The sequence below is a fragment of the Callionymus lyra genome, chromosome 8 (assembly GCF_982586985.1).
Source record: "Callionymus lyra chromosome 8, fCalLyr1.hap1.1, whole genome shotgun sequence".
Lineage (NCBI taxonomy): Eukaryota > Metazoa > Chordata > Actinopteri > Syngnathiformes > Callionymidae > Callionymus > Callionymus lyra.
This window is the reverse complement of record NC_141825.1, coordinates 26,675,001-26,692,370: the sequence shown is the minus strand read 5'-3', so window position 1 is coordinate 26,692,370 and position 17,370 is coordinate 26,675,001. Positions and strand designations below refer to the sequence as shown.

Sequence of the window (17,370 nt, the reverse complement as noted above, 5' to 3'; positions counted from 1 at the left end):
ACAGAAGGAGAGAGGAGGAGTGGGGAAGAGAGGTTAGGAGAGAAAGAGAGACGTGTGAGGTGAGAAGAGAGCGATGTAGTGAAGGAGAGACATACGGGTGAGAAAGAAGAAAAAGAGGAGGTGAAGAGTCAGAATACGGATGAAGTGGTCGGAGGAGGAAAGAAAGAAGAAAGAGGTAAGGTGATGGAGAGGTGAGAAGAAGGAGAGAAAAAGGAAGCAGCAGAAGACAAGGAGGAGGACAGTGAGGAGAACTTGAGGATCTTCTGACCTTTGCAGTAATCTGCTGGGTCCTCCTGCTCCTCATCGTCGGAGCCCAGGATCTCCTCCTCCGGCTCTGGGGGCCCCGCGGGCTCCGGGGGAGGTGGAGGAGGTGGCGGGGGAGGAGGAGCGCTCACCGAGGCTTTCTGCTGGTTCTCAGGCCTGAGGAGAAGATCATGAGGATCAGAAGATGATGGAACATCTGGATCATATCAGACGAGCAGGACGTTTCAAAGTTAACAAAGAAATCAGACTTTTTGGACTGAAATACATTTTACTATCAATGTAGTGATTTGTTATCACGACGAGGTCGACTTCAGAGAACACTTGTGCTGTGTCTCAAATCGCACACTTGTGTACTCAAAGTTAGTATTTCTAGTGCATAAGTGCGTCTCAATTCTTGTATGTAAATGTAGTGCTCCATACACACTAGATTGTCACTAAAACACACACAAAACTGAGTATGGATCGATGGACACTTTCTACACTAAACGACTCCATCTTAGTGACGTTGTAAACGGAAGTTACGTCATATATGTATATATTTATATATATATATGACACGTGTTCGCTGCTGATACCAGCTTAAATATCTCGCAAATATTTTGATTCTCATATTTTTCTTTATTTCCTCTTCCAAACTTGCTGCCAGCAGGTGGCGATAGTGTTCCTACAGCTGGTTGAAATCATGGTTAAATAGTAGTAGAAGAAGAAGCTGTCGCGTCATTTCCTGTTAGTGTGTAGCAGCAGAGTTTGATTTGAGACATACTATCTGTGGAGGATTAGTTACTAGTTAGTACGTACACTATCCTGATGATACTAACTTCTAGTATACTAAGAGAAGTATGTGATTTGAGACATACTATCTGTGGAGGATTAGTTACTAGTTAGTACGTACACTATCCTGATGATACTAACTTCTAGTATACTAAGAGAAGTATGTGATTTGAGACATACTATCTGTGGAGGATTAGTTACTAGTTAGTACGTACACTATCCTGATGATACTAACTTCTAGTATACTAAGAGAAGTATGTGGTTTGAGACATACTATCTGTGGAGTATTAGTTACTAGTTAGTACGTACACTATCCTGATGATACTAACTTCTAGTATACTAAGAGAAGTATGTGATTTGAGACATACTATCTGTGGAGGATTAGTTACTAGTTAGTACGTACACTATCCTGATGATACTAACTTCTAGTATACTAAGAGAAGTATGTTTGAGACATACTATCTGTGGAGGATTAGTTACTAGTTAGTACGTACACTATCCTGATGCATACTAACTTCTAGTATACTAAGAGAATTATGTGATTTGAGACATACTATCTGTGGAGGATTAGTTACTAGTTAGTACGTACACTATCCTGATGATACTAACTTCTAGTATACTAAGAAGTATGTGATTTGAGACATACTATCTGTGGAGGATTAGTTACTAGTTAGTACGTACACTATCCTGATGATACTAACTTCTAGTATACTAAGGGAAGTATGTTTGAGACATACTATCTGTGGAGGATTAGTTACTAGTTAGTACGTACACTATCCTGATGCATACTAACTTCTAGTGTACTAAGAAGTATGTGATTTGAGACCCAGCTCTGGAATTCTTACTTAATCTGGAAAAAAATACCAATGAATCTAAATATATTTCAAGTAATGTATTCATGGGATTAAAGACATTTATCTGGTTAATCATTCGTTCATTTTCTACCGCTTTATCCCTTGTGGGGGTCGCGGGGAGACTGGAGTCTATCCCAGTATCATAGGGTGAGAGGCAGGGGACACCCTGGACAGGACGCCAGTCTGTCTCAGGACACACAAAGACAGACAACCATTCACACACACACTCATACCTACGGACAATTCCAACAAGTTCCTGATCAACCTCTGTATGTTTTTGGACTGTGGGAGGAAACCGGAGTGTCCGGAGTAAACCCACACAACACGGGGAGAAACATACTAACTACACACAGAAAGGTCATGAGTTGCCTCGGCCTGGAAGTGAACCAACAACCTTCTTGCTGTGAGGAGATCGAACTAAACCTCCTGGTTTATCAGTAAAGATGTTCTGACGCCATTAAAATACTTCATCAGGTTAAAGTTGATGTTTCTGGAAACAACTATTTTATCTTCATCATCATCCGCAGACATGGAGATCGTCATGGCAACCGGAGTCCGAAGGCTCCAGCGCTCGCGGCGACAGAGGTTTTTACAAAAGCTCGCGGGCGGAGAAACAAAAACAGAGCCGGAGCTCGATCCGGAGCCGCTTGGAAAACGCGGTCATGGAATCCTGATGGAGCCTGTCGGGGGGTGTCGCCATGGCAACTGCAGCGAACGAGAGGGCGGGGGGAGGGAGGGGGGACGGGGGTCCGGGCACACAGAGCGCTAACATGACAGCGACGCCAACACACACAAACACACAAACACACACAAACACACAAACACACACAAACACACACAAACATTATGATGATGCGCTGAAGGACGGAGGAGAGACTTGGCGTCGAGATTCCACTGATGCCGACACAGTCGGGTCCAGCTGTCAATCATCAGCCTCTTTGATCAGATCTTCTCACCTTCAGGACCGAGTGGACGCACCTGAGGCGTCGTTGTTCGGGTCACACTGAATACTACTTCCTGCCAGATCTGCTTGTACTCGACAGTTTCTCGTTGTCTGTTCTCGCTGGTGTGTGAGGCGAGTGTGTGTGTGTGTGTGTGTGTGTGAGCTCATCAGTGTTGATCTGGTGTGTGTGAGGCGAGTGTGTGTGTGTGTGTCCTCATCAGTGTTGATCTGGTGTGTTTGAGGCGAGTGTGTGTGTGTGACCTCATGTGTGTTGAGCTGGTGTGTGTGTGAAGCGAGTGTGTGTGTGTGTGAAGCGAGTGTGTGTGTGTGAGGCGAGTGTGTGTGTGTGACCTCATGTGTGTTGAGCTGGTGTGTGTGTGAAGCGAGTGTGTGTGTGTGTGAAGCGAGTGTGTGTGTGTGAGGCGAGTGTGTGTGTGTGAGGCGAGTGTGTGTGTGTGGCGAGAGTGTGTGTGTGTCCTCATCAGTGTTGATCTGGTGTGTGTGAGGTGAGTGTGTTTGTGTGAGGCGAGTGTGTGTGTGTGGCGAGTGTGTGTGTGTGAGGCAAGTGTGTGTGTGACCTCATCAGTGTTGATTAGTGCCATCACTGCAGGACCACTAAACACTAAACACTAAACACTAAACACTAAACACTAAACACTAAACACTAAACACTAAACACTAAACACTAAACACTAAATACTAAATACTAAATACTAAACACTAAACACTAAACACTAAACACTAAACACTAAATACTAAATACTAAACACTAAATACTAAATACTAAACACTAAATACTAAACACTAAATACTAAACACTAAATACTAAATACTAAACACTAAACACTAAATACTAAACACTAAACACTAAATACTAAATACTAAATACTAAACACTAAACACTAAATACTAAATACTAAATACTAAACACTAAACACTAAACACTAAACACTAAACACTGCGACGAGAACCCCAGCGAGAGGACGGACGACGTCTCGTAATCCTGCCGCTGAGATTAAATGACTGAGAATAACTGAGGAGGAAAATTATCCCGACTTCAAATATGAGTTAAAGGTAGAGAAGGATTATTTTTTATAGGAAAACGTCACTATTTCTGTTATAATCGCCTTCAAACCGCATTAATTACATGTTATGATACTTCAGTCTTCTCTGTATTACACATTAGTGTCCGATTATTTTGATCGGCTTTTCCAAATGATAGAATTTGTCCAGTTCTTTTACAATTCATATTCAAATGAAATCTTAATAAAAAAATATGAATCTAGCGAGACGAGACTACATTTCCCATGAGCACTTGCTAAACGTGGCAAAAGTTTCCATGTCTTAGTTTGTATCAGTTGATGAATGTTGTGTTTCTAGACTTCATTGATGAATGAAGGATGAAACTGATGAGGTAATGAATCATTGTAATGAAATATGATATGACGGCTTTGAAAATAACATAACTTTAACTTTGTTTTTGTTTGTAAATAACATCACTTTAACTTTGTTTTTGTTTGTAAATAACATCACTTTAACTTTGTTTTTGTTTGTAAATAACATCACTTTAACTTTGTTTTTGTTTGTAAATAACATAACTTTAACTTTGTTTTTGTTTGTAAATAACATCACTTTAACTTTGTATTTGTTTGTAAATAACATCACTTTAACTTTGTTTTTGTTTGTAAATAACATCACTTTAACTTTGTTTTTGTTTGTAAATAACATCACTTTAACTTTGTTTTTGTTTGTAAATAACATCACTTTAACTTTGTTTTTGTTTGTAAATAACATCACTTTAACTTTGTTTTTGTTTGTAAATAACATCACTTTAACTTGGTTTTTGTTTGTAAATAACATCACTTTAACTTTGTTTTTGTTTGTAAATAACATAACTTTAACTTTGTTTTTGTTTGTTAATAACATAATTTTAACTTTGTTTTTGTTTGTAAATAATATCACTTTAACTTTGTTTTTGTTTGTAAATAACATAACTTTAACTTTGTTTTTGTTTGTTAATAACATAACTTTAACTTTGTTTTTGTTTGTAAATAACATAACTTTAACTTTGTTTTTGTTTGTAAATAACATCACTTTAACTTTGTTTTTGTTTGTTAATAACATAATTTTAACTTTGTTTTTGTTTGTAAATAATATCACTTTAACTTTGTTTTTGTTTGTAAATAACATAACTTTAACTTTGTTTTTGTTTGTTAATAACATAACTTTAACTTTGTTTTTGTTTGTAAATAACATAACTTTAACTTTGTTTTTGTTTGTAAATAACATCACTTTAACTTTGTTTTTGTTTGTAAATAACATCACTTTAACTTTGTTTTTGTTTATAAATAACATAACTTTAACTTTGTTTTTGTTTGTAAATAACATAACTTTAACTTTGTTTTTGTTTGTAAATAACATCACTTTAACTTTGTTTTTGTTTGTAAATAACATAACTTTAACTTTGTTTTTGTTTGTAAATAACATAACTTTAACTTTGTTTTTCTACAGTAATTCACATCAACCAGTAGATATGTATCATGTTCAAACCATCAAAAACGTTTACAGTGAAAATAAAAATCACACAAAACTCCTCAAGTCACAGTATACGAGTCATTAACTAGTTTTAAGTTGATGTGTCGTCACTAGTTATTGTAGTACAAAAATATCAATGTACACAAAACTACCCAGAGCTGCTTTAAATAACATTAGTTATAATAACTTTTGTATTTGATCCATTTCGTTCTCAACTCATGCATCATCTCACAACATCTATGCATGTCATGAACACATTCAACACACACACACGCACAACTACTGATTACAAGTGTGTGTGTGTGTGTGTGTGTGTGTGTGTGTTGGTCTGCACAAGTGAGGTCACATGACACACCCGTCTTCGGCATGTTTAGCTCCAATGTCAAGACAGGCCGGGGTGTCAAAGTAGGTCGGACCGAGTTAGACTCTAGAGCGCCCCCTGTCAGAGTCTCAGCTCATGTTCATCTCACCCTCCGTCACCTCACACACCTTTCACACAAACATGATCACATATAAGACCTTGTTATGACCTGTGACCTCTTGTGAGATCCCAACGTCAAGTGTCGGGTCACTATCACATGTATGTTGGGCGAGTACTTTGAAGTAAAGTCATGCATGTACAGAGATAACGTATAACTCTACAACATTGCTAATAGTAATAATAATATCTGCCCGGGAAGCGTAGCTAAGGAGAAAAACTTCAAAAACAACTTCCTATACCATCAATAATCCGAGGGTCGTCAAGTATTTAATAAAACTGCTGCTGAGATCGAACACATTCTCTTGAATATGACAAAGTTACTGCACATATTCGATTTAAATGTCTTTTATAGATGAAGCAACATGTCAGGAGCATCCATTGAGTGTGAAGAGTTTTATCATCTTTGTTAAACCTCTTGATATATTTAATCTACAACTAAACCAGTTTGATTTAAAGCACTTTATGTCCATTTTTAGTCTCGTTCAAATATAATATAATATAATGTGTTTTTCTGTAATTTCACTTTTCCTCTGAAACTAAGGATTAATCTTTGACTTTAGTTTAAACAATAAATGTTAATCGTGCTTGATTCTGTTTTTTTATTGTTTATTTTGTGTTTTATCTTATTTCTTTCACTCTGACTGACACACAATACACACAATATGTTGTGTTTATAAAACTGACAACAAAGGTTTATGATTCATGTTCTTTGAAGTTCTCAGTCAAGAGATAAAAGGTTAATGTTAAAGGGTTAAGAATCTTATCAAGTCGTTTTCTTATCTTTCTTATCCTCCCGTCCTTCATCCAAACCTCTCGAGGTTGTAATGAAATACTAACAGGCTCGAGATGTTTGATTGTTGTGTAATATGTCGAAAGTATTCGTTTGTGAGCCATGAAAACTACCATCACATCGCTGTATTAAAACGACATGTTTAATGACATAAAATAACATTTGTGTGATATATTTAAATGTAAAGACATGTTGTGATGCAAGTTATTGTTTTTCAAATGAGGTAATTAGTCATAAATACTGCAATACCATTTTGAAGAAACTTGCTCAAGAGGTTTCTCCGGGGCTTGTTGATGGATTTTCAAACCATATGTTCTCTCGAGTCCGGACCTGAGGAGGACGACTATGGATGGAAAGGTCAAAGGTCACAGCCTAGTCGTCAAATATAACCTCAGGTGGATCAGGTTCAAAGACATGAATCCTGGTCTGGATCGTCTCCAGTTCGACTAAAAGTGATGCAAATACTTTGAATTACAATAAAAATCTAAGAGGTTTTCGATCTGCGTCACAAACCAATTAAAGCAGCGACTTCTTGACGCCTCACTTCAGCGATTGACCCCGTGACCTCGTTTTATAACGTCCACAACATCACTTCATCGACCACTAGAGGGCGAGGCTCCATGAGTCATCACCAGGTACTCCTTAGCAACAGGAGTCTTCAGGTCCACCGGAGGAGGTCCGGGCCTGCGGGGGTCGTCCCTCTGAAGCTAATCTCTCTCACTGACTCACGAGAAGATCCGTCTGCGAAGATCTTCGCCGCTATTTTCAGACGCACCCTGACGTCACGGTGGCGCCGCCTCCGCTTCGCCTCTCGGCCTCGCTTCGGCCCGGCGTGCCGGGGGAAGACGCTGCAGACATCTCCAGGTCGCCGTGACTCAAAAGAGTTCAAGACATTTATGTAATATTTAGAAACTTCCTTCCTTCACGCAGGAAGGTTCGACTTCAAAGCAGGACCTTGAGATAAGTCTGGGACTCACTAGGACCTGGATCACAGAAGACCAGTCACACACACAACCACAACAAAGACCTCCTCGTCCTACACTTCTGTGCACCAGTGTGTACTCCAGCTCCTACACTTGTGTACCAGTGTGTACTCCAGCTCTTACACTTGTGTACCAGTGTGTACTCCAGCTCCTACACTTGTGTACCAGTGTGTACTCCAGCTCCTACACTTGTGTACCAGTGTGTACTCCAGCTCCTACACTTCTATGCACCAGTGTGTACTCCTGCTCCTACACTTCCTTGTGCACCAGTGTGTACTCCTGCTCCTACACTTCCTTGTGTACCAGTGTGTACTCCTGCTCCTACACTTCCTTGTGCACCAGTGTGTACTCCTGCTCCTACACTTCCTTGTGTACCAGTGTGTACTCCTGCTCCTACACTTCCTTGTGTACCAGTGTGTACTCCAGCTCCTACACTTCCTTGTGTACCAGTGTGTACTCCTGCTCCTACACTTCCTTGTGTACCAGTGTGTACTCCAGCTCCTACCCTTCCTTGTGTACCAGTGTGTACTCCTGCTCCTACACTTCCTTGTGTACCAGTGTGTACTCCAGCTCCTACCCTTCCTTGTGTACCAGTGTGTACTCCTGCTCCTACACTTCCTTGTGTACCAGTGTGTACTCCAGCTCCTACACTTCCTTGTGTACCAGTGTGTACTCCAGCTCTTACACTTCCTTGTGTACCAGTGTGTACTCCAGCTCTTACACTTCCTTGTGTACCAGTGTGTACTCCTGCTCCTACACTTCCTTGTGTACCAGTGTGTACTCCTGCTCCTACACTTCCTTGTGTACCAGTGTGTACTCCTGCTCCTACACTTCCTTGTGTACCAGTGTGTACTCCTGCTCCTACACTTCCTTGTGTACCAGTGTGTACTCCTGCTCCTACACTTCCTTGTGTACCAGTGTGTACTCCAGCTCCTACACTTCTGTGTACCAGTGTGTACTCCAGCTCCTACACTTCCTTGTGTACCAGTGTGTACTCCAGCTCCTACACTTCTGTGTACCAGTGTGTACTCCAGCTCCTACACTTCCTTGTGTACCAGTGTGTACTCCTGCTCCTACACTTCCTTGTGTACCAGTGTGTACTCCAGCTCCTACACTTCTGTGTACCAGTGTGTACTCCTGCTCCTACACTTCCTTGTGTACCAGTGTGTACTCCAGCTCCTACACTTCTGTGCACCAGTGTGTACTCCTGCTCCTACACTTCCTTGTGTACCAGTGTGTACTCCTGCTCCTACACTTCCTTGTGTACCAGTGTGTACTCCTGCTCCTACACTTCCTTGTGTACCAGTGTGTACTCCAGCTCCTACACTTCCTTGTGTACCAGTGTGTACTCCTGCTCCTACACTTCCTTGTGTACCAGTGTGTACTCCTGCTCCTACACTTCCTTGTGTACCAGTGTGTACTCCTGCTCCTACACTTCTGTGCACCAGTGTGTACTCCTGCTCCTACACTTCCTTGTGTACCAGTGTGTACTCCTGCTCCTACACTTCTGTGCACCAGTGTGTACTCCAGCTCCTACACTTCCTTGTGTAACAGTGTGTACTCCTGCTCCTACACTTCCTTGTGTACCAGTGTGTACTCCTGCTCCTACACTTCCTTGTGCACCAGTGTGTACTCCAGCTCCTACACTTCCTTGTGTACCAGTGTGTACTCCTGCTCCTACACTTCCTTGTGTACCAGTGTGTACTCCAGCTCCTACACTTCTGTGTACCAGTGTGTACTCCTGCTCCTACACTTCCTTGTGTACCAGTGTGTACTCCAGCTCCTACACTTCTGTGCACCAGTGTGTACTCCTGCTCCTACACTTCCTTGTGTACCAGTGTGTACTCCTGCTCCTACACTTCCTTGTGTACCAGTGTGTACTCCTGCTCCTACACTTCCTTGTGTACCAGTGTGTACTCCAGCTCCTACACTTCCTTGTGTACCAGTGTGTACTCCTGCTCCTACACTTCCTTGTGTACCAGTGTGTACTCCTGCTCCTACACTTCCTTGTGTACCAGTGTGTACTCCTGCTCCTACACTTCTGTGCACCAGTGTGTACTCCTGCTCCTACACTTCCTTGTGTACCAGTGTGTACTCCTGCTCCTACACTTCTGTGCACCAGTGTGTACTCCAGCTCCTACACTTCCTTGTGTAACAGTGTGTACTCCTGCTCCTACACTTCCTTGTGTACCAGTGTGTACTCCTGCTCCTACACTTCTGTGCACCAGTGTGTACTCCTGCTCTACACTTCCTTGTGTACCAGTGTGTACTCCAGCTCCTACACTTCTGTGCACCAGTGTGTACTCCTGCTCCTACACTTCCTTGTGTACCAGTGTGTACTCCTGCTCCTACACTTCCTTGTGCACCAGTGTGTACTCCTGCTCCTACACTTCCTTGTGCACCAGTGTGTACTCCTGCTCCTACACTTCCTTGTGTACCAGTGTGTACTCCTGCTCCTACACTTCCTTGTGTACCAGTGTGTACTCCTGCTCCTACACTTCCTTGTGTACCAGTGTGTACTCCTGCTCCTACACTTCCTTGTGCACCAGTGTGTACTCCTGCTCCTACACTTCCTTGTGCACCAGTGTGTACTCCTGCTCCTACACTTCCTTGTGTACCATTGTGTACTCCAGCTCTTACACTTCCTTGTGTACCAGTGTATACTCCTGCTCCTACACTTCCTTGTGTACCAGTGTGTACTCCTGCTCCTACACTTCCTTGTGTACCAGTGTGTACTCCTGCTCCTACACTTCCTTGTGCACCAGTGTGTACTCCTGCTCCTACACTTCCTTGTGTACCAGTGTGTACTCCTGCTCCTACACTTCCTTGTGTACCAGTGTGTACTCCTGCTCCTACACTTCCTTGTGCACCAGTGTGTACTCCTGCTCCTACACTTCCTTGTGTACCATTGTGTACTCCAGCTCTTACACTTCCTTGTGTACCAGTGTGTACTCCTGCTCCTACACTTCCTTGTGTACCAGTGTGTACTCCTGCTCCTACACTTCCTTGTGTACCAGTGTGTACTCCTGCTCCTACACTTCCTTGTGCACCAGTGTGTACTCCTGCTCCTACACTTCCTTGTGTACCAGTGTGTACTCCAGCTCTTTCACTTCCTTGTGTACCAGTGTGTACTCCAGCTCCTACACTTCCTTGTGTACCAGTGTGTACTCCTGCTCCTACACTTCCTTGTGTACCAGTGTGTACTCCAGCTCCTACACTTGTGTACCAGTGTGTACTCCTGCTCCTACACTTCCTTGTGTACCAGTGTGTACTCCAGCGCCTACACTTCCTTGTGTACCAGTGTGTAATCCAGCTCCTACACTTCCTTGTGTACCAGTGTGTAATCCAGCTCCTACACTTCCTTGTGCACCAGTGTGTACTCCTGCTCCTACACTTCCTTGTGCACCAGTGTGTACTCCTGCTCCTACACTTCCTTGTGTACCAGTGTGAACTCCTGCTCCTACACTTCCTTGTGCACCAGTGTGTACTCCTGCTCCTACACTTCCTTGTGCACCAGTGTGTACTCCAGCTCCTACACTTCCTTGTGCACCAGTGTGTACTCCAGCTCCTACACTTCCTTGTGTACCAGTGTGTACTCCTGCTCCTACACTTCCTTGTGCACCAGTGTGTACTACAGCTCCTACACTTCCTTGTGTACCAGTGTGTACTCCTGCTCCTACACTTCCTTGTGTACCAGTGTGTACTCCTCCTCCTACACTTCCTTGTGCACCAGTGTGTACTCCTGCTCCTACACTTCCTTGTGTACCAGTGTGTACTCCTGCTCCTACACTTCCTTGTGTACCAGTGTGTACTCCAGCTCTTACACTTCCTTGTGTACCAGTGTGTACTCCAGCTCTACACTTGTGTGTACCAGTGTGTACTCCTGCTCCTACACTTCCTTGTGCACCAGTGTGTACTCCTGCTCCTACACTTCCTTGTGTACCAGTGTGTACTCCTGCTCCTACACTTCCTTGTGTACCAGTGTGTACTCCAGCTCTTACACTTCCTTGTGTACCAGTGTGTACTCCAGCTCTACACTTGTGTGTACCAGTGTATACTCCTGCTCTACACTTCCTTGTGAACCAGTGTGTACTCCTGCTCCTAAACTTCCTTGTGTACCAGTGTGTACTCCAGCTCATACACTTCCTTGTGTAACAGTTTGTACTCCTGCTCCTACACTTCCTTGTGCACGAGTGTGTACTCCAGCTCCTACACCTGTGTGTACCAGTGTGTACTCCTGCTCCTACACTTCCTTGTGTACCAGTGTGTACTCCTGCTCTACACTTCCTTGTGTACCAGTGTGTACTCCAGCTCCTACACTTCCTTGTGCACCAGTGTGTACTCCTGCTCCTACACTTCCTTGTGTACCAGTGTGTACTCCTGCTCCTACACTTCCTTGTGCACCAGTGTGTACTCCAGCTTCTACACTTCCTTGTGTAACAGTGTGTACTCCAGCTCTACACTTCCTTGTGTATCAGTGTGTACTCCTGCTCCTACACTTCCTTGTGTACCAGTGTGTACTCCTGCTCTACACTTCCTTGTGTACCAGTGTGTACTCCAGCTCCTACACTTCCTTGTGCACCAGTGTGTACTCCAGCTCCTACACTTCCTTGTGTAACAGTGTGTACTCCTGCTCCTACACTTCCTTGTGCACCAGTGTGTACTCCTGCTCCTACACTTCCTTGTGCACCAGTGTGTACTCCTGCTCCTACACTTCCTTGTGTACCAGTGTGTACTCCTGCTCCTACACTTCCTTGTGCACCAGTGTGTACTCCAGCTTCTACACTTCCTTGTGTAACAGTGTGTACTCCATCTCTACACTTCCTTGTGTACCAGTGTGTACTCCAGCTCCTACACTTCCTTGTGTACCAGTGTGTACTCCTGCTCTACACTTCCTTGTGTACCAGTGTGTACTCCTGCTCCTACACTTCCTTGTGCACCAGTGTGTACTCCAGCTTCTACACTTCCTTGTGTAACAGTGTGTACTCCTGCTCCTACACTTCCTTGTGCACCAGTGTGTACTCCTGCTCCTACACTTCCTTGTGCACCAGTGTGTACTCCAGCTTCTACACTTCCTTGTGTAACAGTGTGTACTCCATCTCTACACTTCCTTGTGTACCAGTGTGTACTCCAGCTCCTACACTTCCTTGTGTACCAGTGTGTACTCCTGCTCTACACTTCCTTGTGTACCAGTGTGTACTCCTGCTCCTACACTTCCTTGTGCACCAGTGTGTACTCCAGCTTCTACACTTCCTTGTGTAACAGTGTGTACTCCTGCTCCTACACTTCCTTGTGCACCAGTGTGTACTCCTGCTCCTACACTTCCTTGTGCACCAGTGTGTACTCCTGCTCCTACACTTCCTTGTGTACCAGTGTGTACTCCTGCTCCTACACTTCCTTGTGCACCAGTGTGTACTCCAGCTTCTACACTTCCTTGTGTAACAGTGTGTACTCCATCTCTACACTTCCTTGTGTACCAGTGTGTACTCCAGCTCCTACACTTCCTTGTGTACCAGTGTGTACTCCTGCTCTACACTTCCTTGTGTACCAGTGTGTACTCCAGCTCCTACACTTCCTTGTGCACCAGTGTGTACTCCAGCTCCTACACTTCCTTGTGTAACAGTGTGTACTCCTGCTCCTACACTTCCTTGTGCACCAGTGTGTACTCCTGCTCCTACACTTCCTTGTGCACCAGTGTGTACTCCTGCTCCTACACTTCCTTGTGCACCAGTGTGTACTCCAGCTCCTACACCTGTGTGTACCAGTGTGTACTCCAGCTCCTACACTTGTGTGTACCAGTGTGTACTCCAGCTCCTACACTTGTGTGTACCAGTGTGTACTCCAGCTTCTACATCACGGCTTCATCCCCGTGACGGACGACCTCGCCGCGCTGCTGTGAGTTTGACTGGTTCGGGCAGCAGAAGGATTTCAGATTCCCTCGTCTAAAAATAAACTATAAACAGAGTTTGTTGCTGTCAAGTCGCTGCGAACACATGATCTGAAGACGCTGCCGTTTCTGCCGCGAGACGCCACGGGCGACACACACACACACACACACACACACACACACACACACACACACACACACACACACACACACACACACACACACACACACACACACTCACACAACAGTGTGTGCAGTGGAGAGTGAACAAACTTATGTAGAAAAACACACGTAGAAGATGAAATAAAGAAATGAATATGCGTCTCACACACAAATGTATTACGAAGACAGTTGTTTTGTGTGTATATGTCCTTGATCAACTACATATACAGTATATAGAAATATTCCAATGTTTAAAACCACACACACACAAGAGCTATTTGCATTTAAGTAGAACCATCCATCTTTCTTTCTTTCAGATACAAAACTTAATATAAACAGTGATGATGAAAATGTTCACCATCTAATGGACACAAAACATAAACAACAAACACAAGCACATATTTACAAGACTTAACAAAGTACACAGCATTACTCACATTTCCAAACATAAATTTAGGCTCACATGACACACTCAAACGTAAACAAACACATGATGTACACAACATCATAGACGTACCGAAAATAAACTGCGTCCTCACACAAGACTAAGACCCACACATAACATGATATAATTACACAATTACTATTGTACATCTGATCATACAAAAGTAAGTAAATAAGTAATTTTTATTTATATAGCGCTTTTCCAGACCAGGGTCACAAAGCGCTTAAACAATCAAAACAATATTCAATAAAGTATATACTTTAAAGATCAAGATAATACTAATAACACAACAGGAGTTCCAGAAAATAAAGGAAAGCCAGAACAAATAAAAACACACCTATACGTGCGTCTACTTCCACTTGTGGCGAGAATGTTTACACGAGACAGGAAATGCAGTAAACAAGGAGTTGTTTACAGCCGTGTGTGTTCGTGCAGGCGTTCACTACGTCGACGCTTCTCAATGCTCGTCTTTGTGGTCAGTCGACGTCACTGGAATTCATGTGTACGATGATGGACACATTTCCCATGAGCCTCTGCTCCGCCGTCTCCCATCGCAGACTATATTTGGATAAGCATATAGAGCCCGTGTGACAATGTGTGTGTCTGTGTGTGTGTGACAGGTTTTAGATGCGGTCAACTTTATATTTATACAAGCTTTATTTTCTATATCATCTAGGAAATAAAAGGCTACAAAGGAAAAAAGCAACACTTCAATTTATGTGATTATGAAGACAAAAAAACAAGAATAAAATAAGCCACAATCACATGTATTAAGCAAAGGTACAATAATTGAACTAAAGAACGGAAAATATAATGTTTATATTAATGTTTATATTGTTTTACCAATAAAAAAAAGATACATTTGGACACAAACTGTTTCTTTAGACGTCGGTTCCTCTAAATACAGCACATTGGTGATAGTTTTTCATTTGATCTTCTCACTGGTCAGCTGTGGTGCGACAGAAACAAACCATTCCATCAAGTTGTCATGGCAACCAGTGCTAAGATACCAAGTCTTTATCACTCTTATTAGAAGCGTCTACACCCTTGAGTCTCTGGTGAACCAGAAGCAAGTCTTCAGCAGAGCCAGATCGAGGCGGTTCTACCTGTTCCGCAGCGCTCTGTGTCGCAGGCGGAGGGCGCACAAGGCCAGGCTCCATCTCTTTGTTTTGGGTTGCGAGTTAAATTCCATCAAACTAAAAAAAAGAAAGTCCAATTGAAGTGGCCCTGAGTTTGGATCAGAGCGGCGAACAGACAAAACAAACTGAAGAGATCTGAGTTCTGGCGCGTCTGGAATTCTCCCACCAGTCACATGGACGGCGACACCCACCTGCCAAAGCCTCAGTTGATGTGTGAATCAATAAAAAGAGCTCAGACACCTGGTGGGCAAGCAGGGGACTGCAGTTCAGAGTGATAGTGCTAGTCAGGAGGACAACTGTAAACACTGCCCCCTGGAGGAGACGGAGCCCCTCATCGACGTTTACAAAAAATGATGGTCCTTTTACAGGTTTAGTGTCGCAGCGTCTCCGTGGATTTGAGTCCTGGTCCAACTCTGAATATGGAATCTATCTTTTCTCAAACATTCCAGAGACACAGAGTCTTGACCACTTCTTCTACAGTTCTACATGAGACCTGTTTTCCCTGCAGGATCACATGTGAGTCCTAACTGTATCACAAGAACATTTTACAAACATATCAAAATCTTCTCAGGAGAGTCAAGTTTACAAAACAAATGCAATTTTGTTTTTTTGTCCGAGATCAAAACTAAGATAGTTTCATCGTAAGAAATTGTTACGTGTGATATGCATATCGAAAACATGTGCGATCATTTATAATTGTTTATTGTATAAATCAAGCATTTCTTAAATGCGAACTTTGACCAATCAGTGTCACGTTCTGTAAAGTTGTCAATTTGTACTTCTATGTCTCGTTGTTGTTTACGTCTCCGTCTGTCTGTAAACTGTAGCGCAGCTTGTTAGACTCGGTTGCTATGGCGACGTGTCTTACTGGCGCGGCTCAGTATATCCACGGAAGTAATACTAACTTATGATCTAGTCAAACACTAGTGATCCAGTGAAGTAATACTAACTTCTGATCTAGTCAAACACTAGTGATCCAGTGAAGTAATACTAACTTATGATCTAGTCAAACACTAGTGATCCAGTGAAGTAATACTAACTTATGATCTAGTCAAACACTAGTGATCCAGTGAAGTAATACTAACTTATGATCTAGTCAAACACTAGTGATCCAGTGAAGTAATACTAACTTATGATCTAGTCAAACACTAGTGATCCAGTGAAGTAATACTACCTTATGATCTAGTCAAACACTAGTGATCCAGTGAAGTAATACTAACTTATGATCTAGTCAAACACTAGTGATCCAGTGAAGTAATACTACCTTAGGATCTAGTCAAACACTAGTGATCCAGTGAAGTAATACTACCTTAGGATCTAGTCAAACACTAGTGATCCAGTAAAGTAATACTAACTTATGATCTAGTCAAACACTAGTGATCCAGTGAAGTAATACTAACTTATGATCTAGTCAAACACTAGTGATCCAGTCACTCGTCTCTTTCAACCTCCTTTGTTAAAGCAACATATTGTAAGAACTTTTCATCTCGTCTCAGTTGTTTTCTTAGAAGATCGTGAACTTCCAAACAAACCTGTCCGTCTTCACCGTATGCTAACGAGCTAAGTTGTTAGCGTCATTTATAAAGTGTTATGTGTGCGTCTTCACCGTATGCTAACGAGCTAAGTTGTTAGCGTCATTTATAAAGTGTTATGTGTGCCTGTACAAGGATTTATTATTGATTTGGTGATATCGCAACGCGCCGGCGGCTCCTCTCTGATGTCGCTCAGTTTGGCGGGAAACCGATGCAAGTCCCGCGAGACTGAGCGTTAGAAGAGATATTTTTCTACCATCATGTCGACACCGACGCATGCGTAAAATATCGCATTAATATTGATATTTCCAATATCGAAGCACTATTTCATAGCGACTAGAGAAACAGTGAGGCAGAGGTGCTGACACCACATGACTTATCTAATGATGTGCAAATATATACAATACACCACCACAAGAAAGTTGACTTCTTTGATTGACAGGAGCCTCTGCATGAACATCAGCACCTAAACCATCACAAATCCGGACGATACTACGGAACAAAATTGTACAAATTCTAAATGAGCCTTTCTCTAACAAATCCAGAAAACTAAACACAACTTTTTGAGTTATAACGTTGAAAAC

The 17,370-nt window shown here is 42.7% G+C and overlaps 1 protein-coding gene across 3 annotated transcripts in view; it reads right to left on the bottom strand.

The window, feature by feature from the left end:
- srpk2 (SRSF protein kinase 2) overlaps positions 1–17,370 on the bottom strand; it is a 71,340-nt gene that overhangs the window by 22,471 nt on the left and 31,499 nt on the right. For all 3 annotated transcript variants that reach the window (XM_087797667.1, XM_087797666.1, XM_087797668.1), the window contains exon 2: positions 269–420. In XM_087797667.1, the coding sequence (XP_087653793.1) occupies positions 269–420 (152 nt within the window). The remainder of the gene's footprint in view (positions 1–268; positions 421–17,370) is intronic.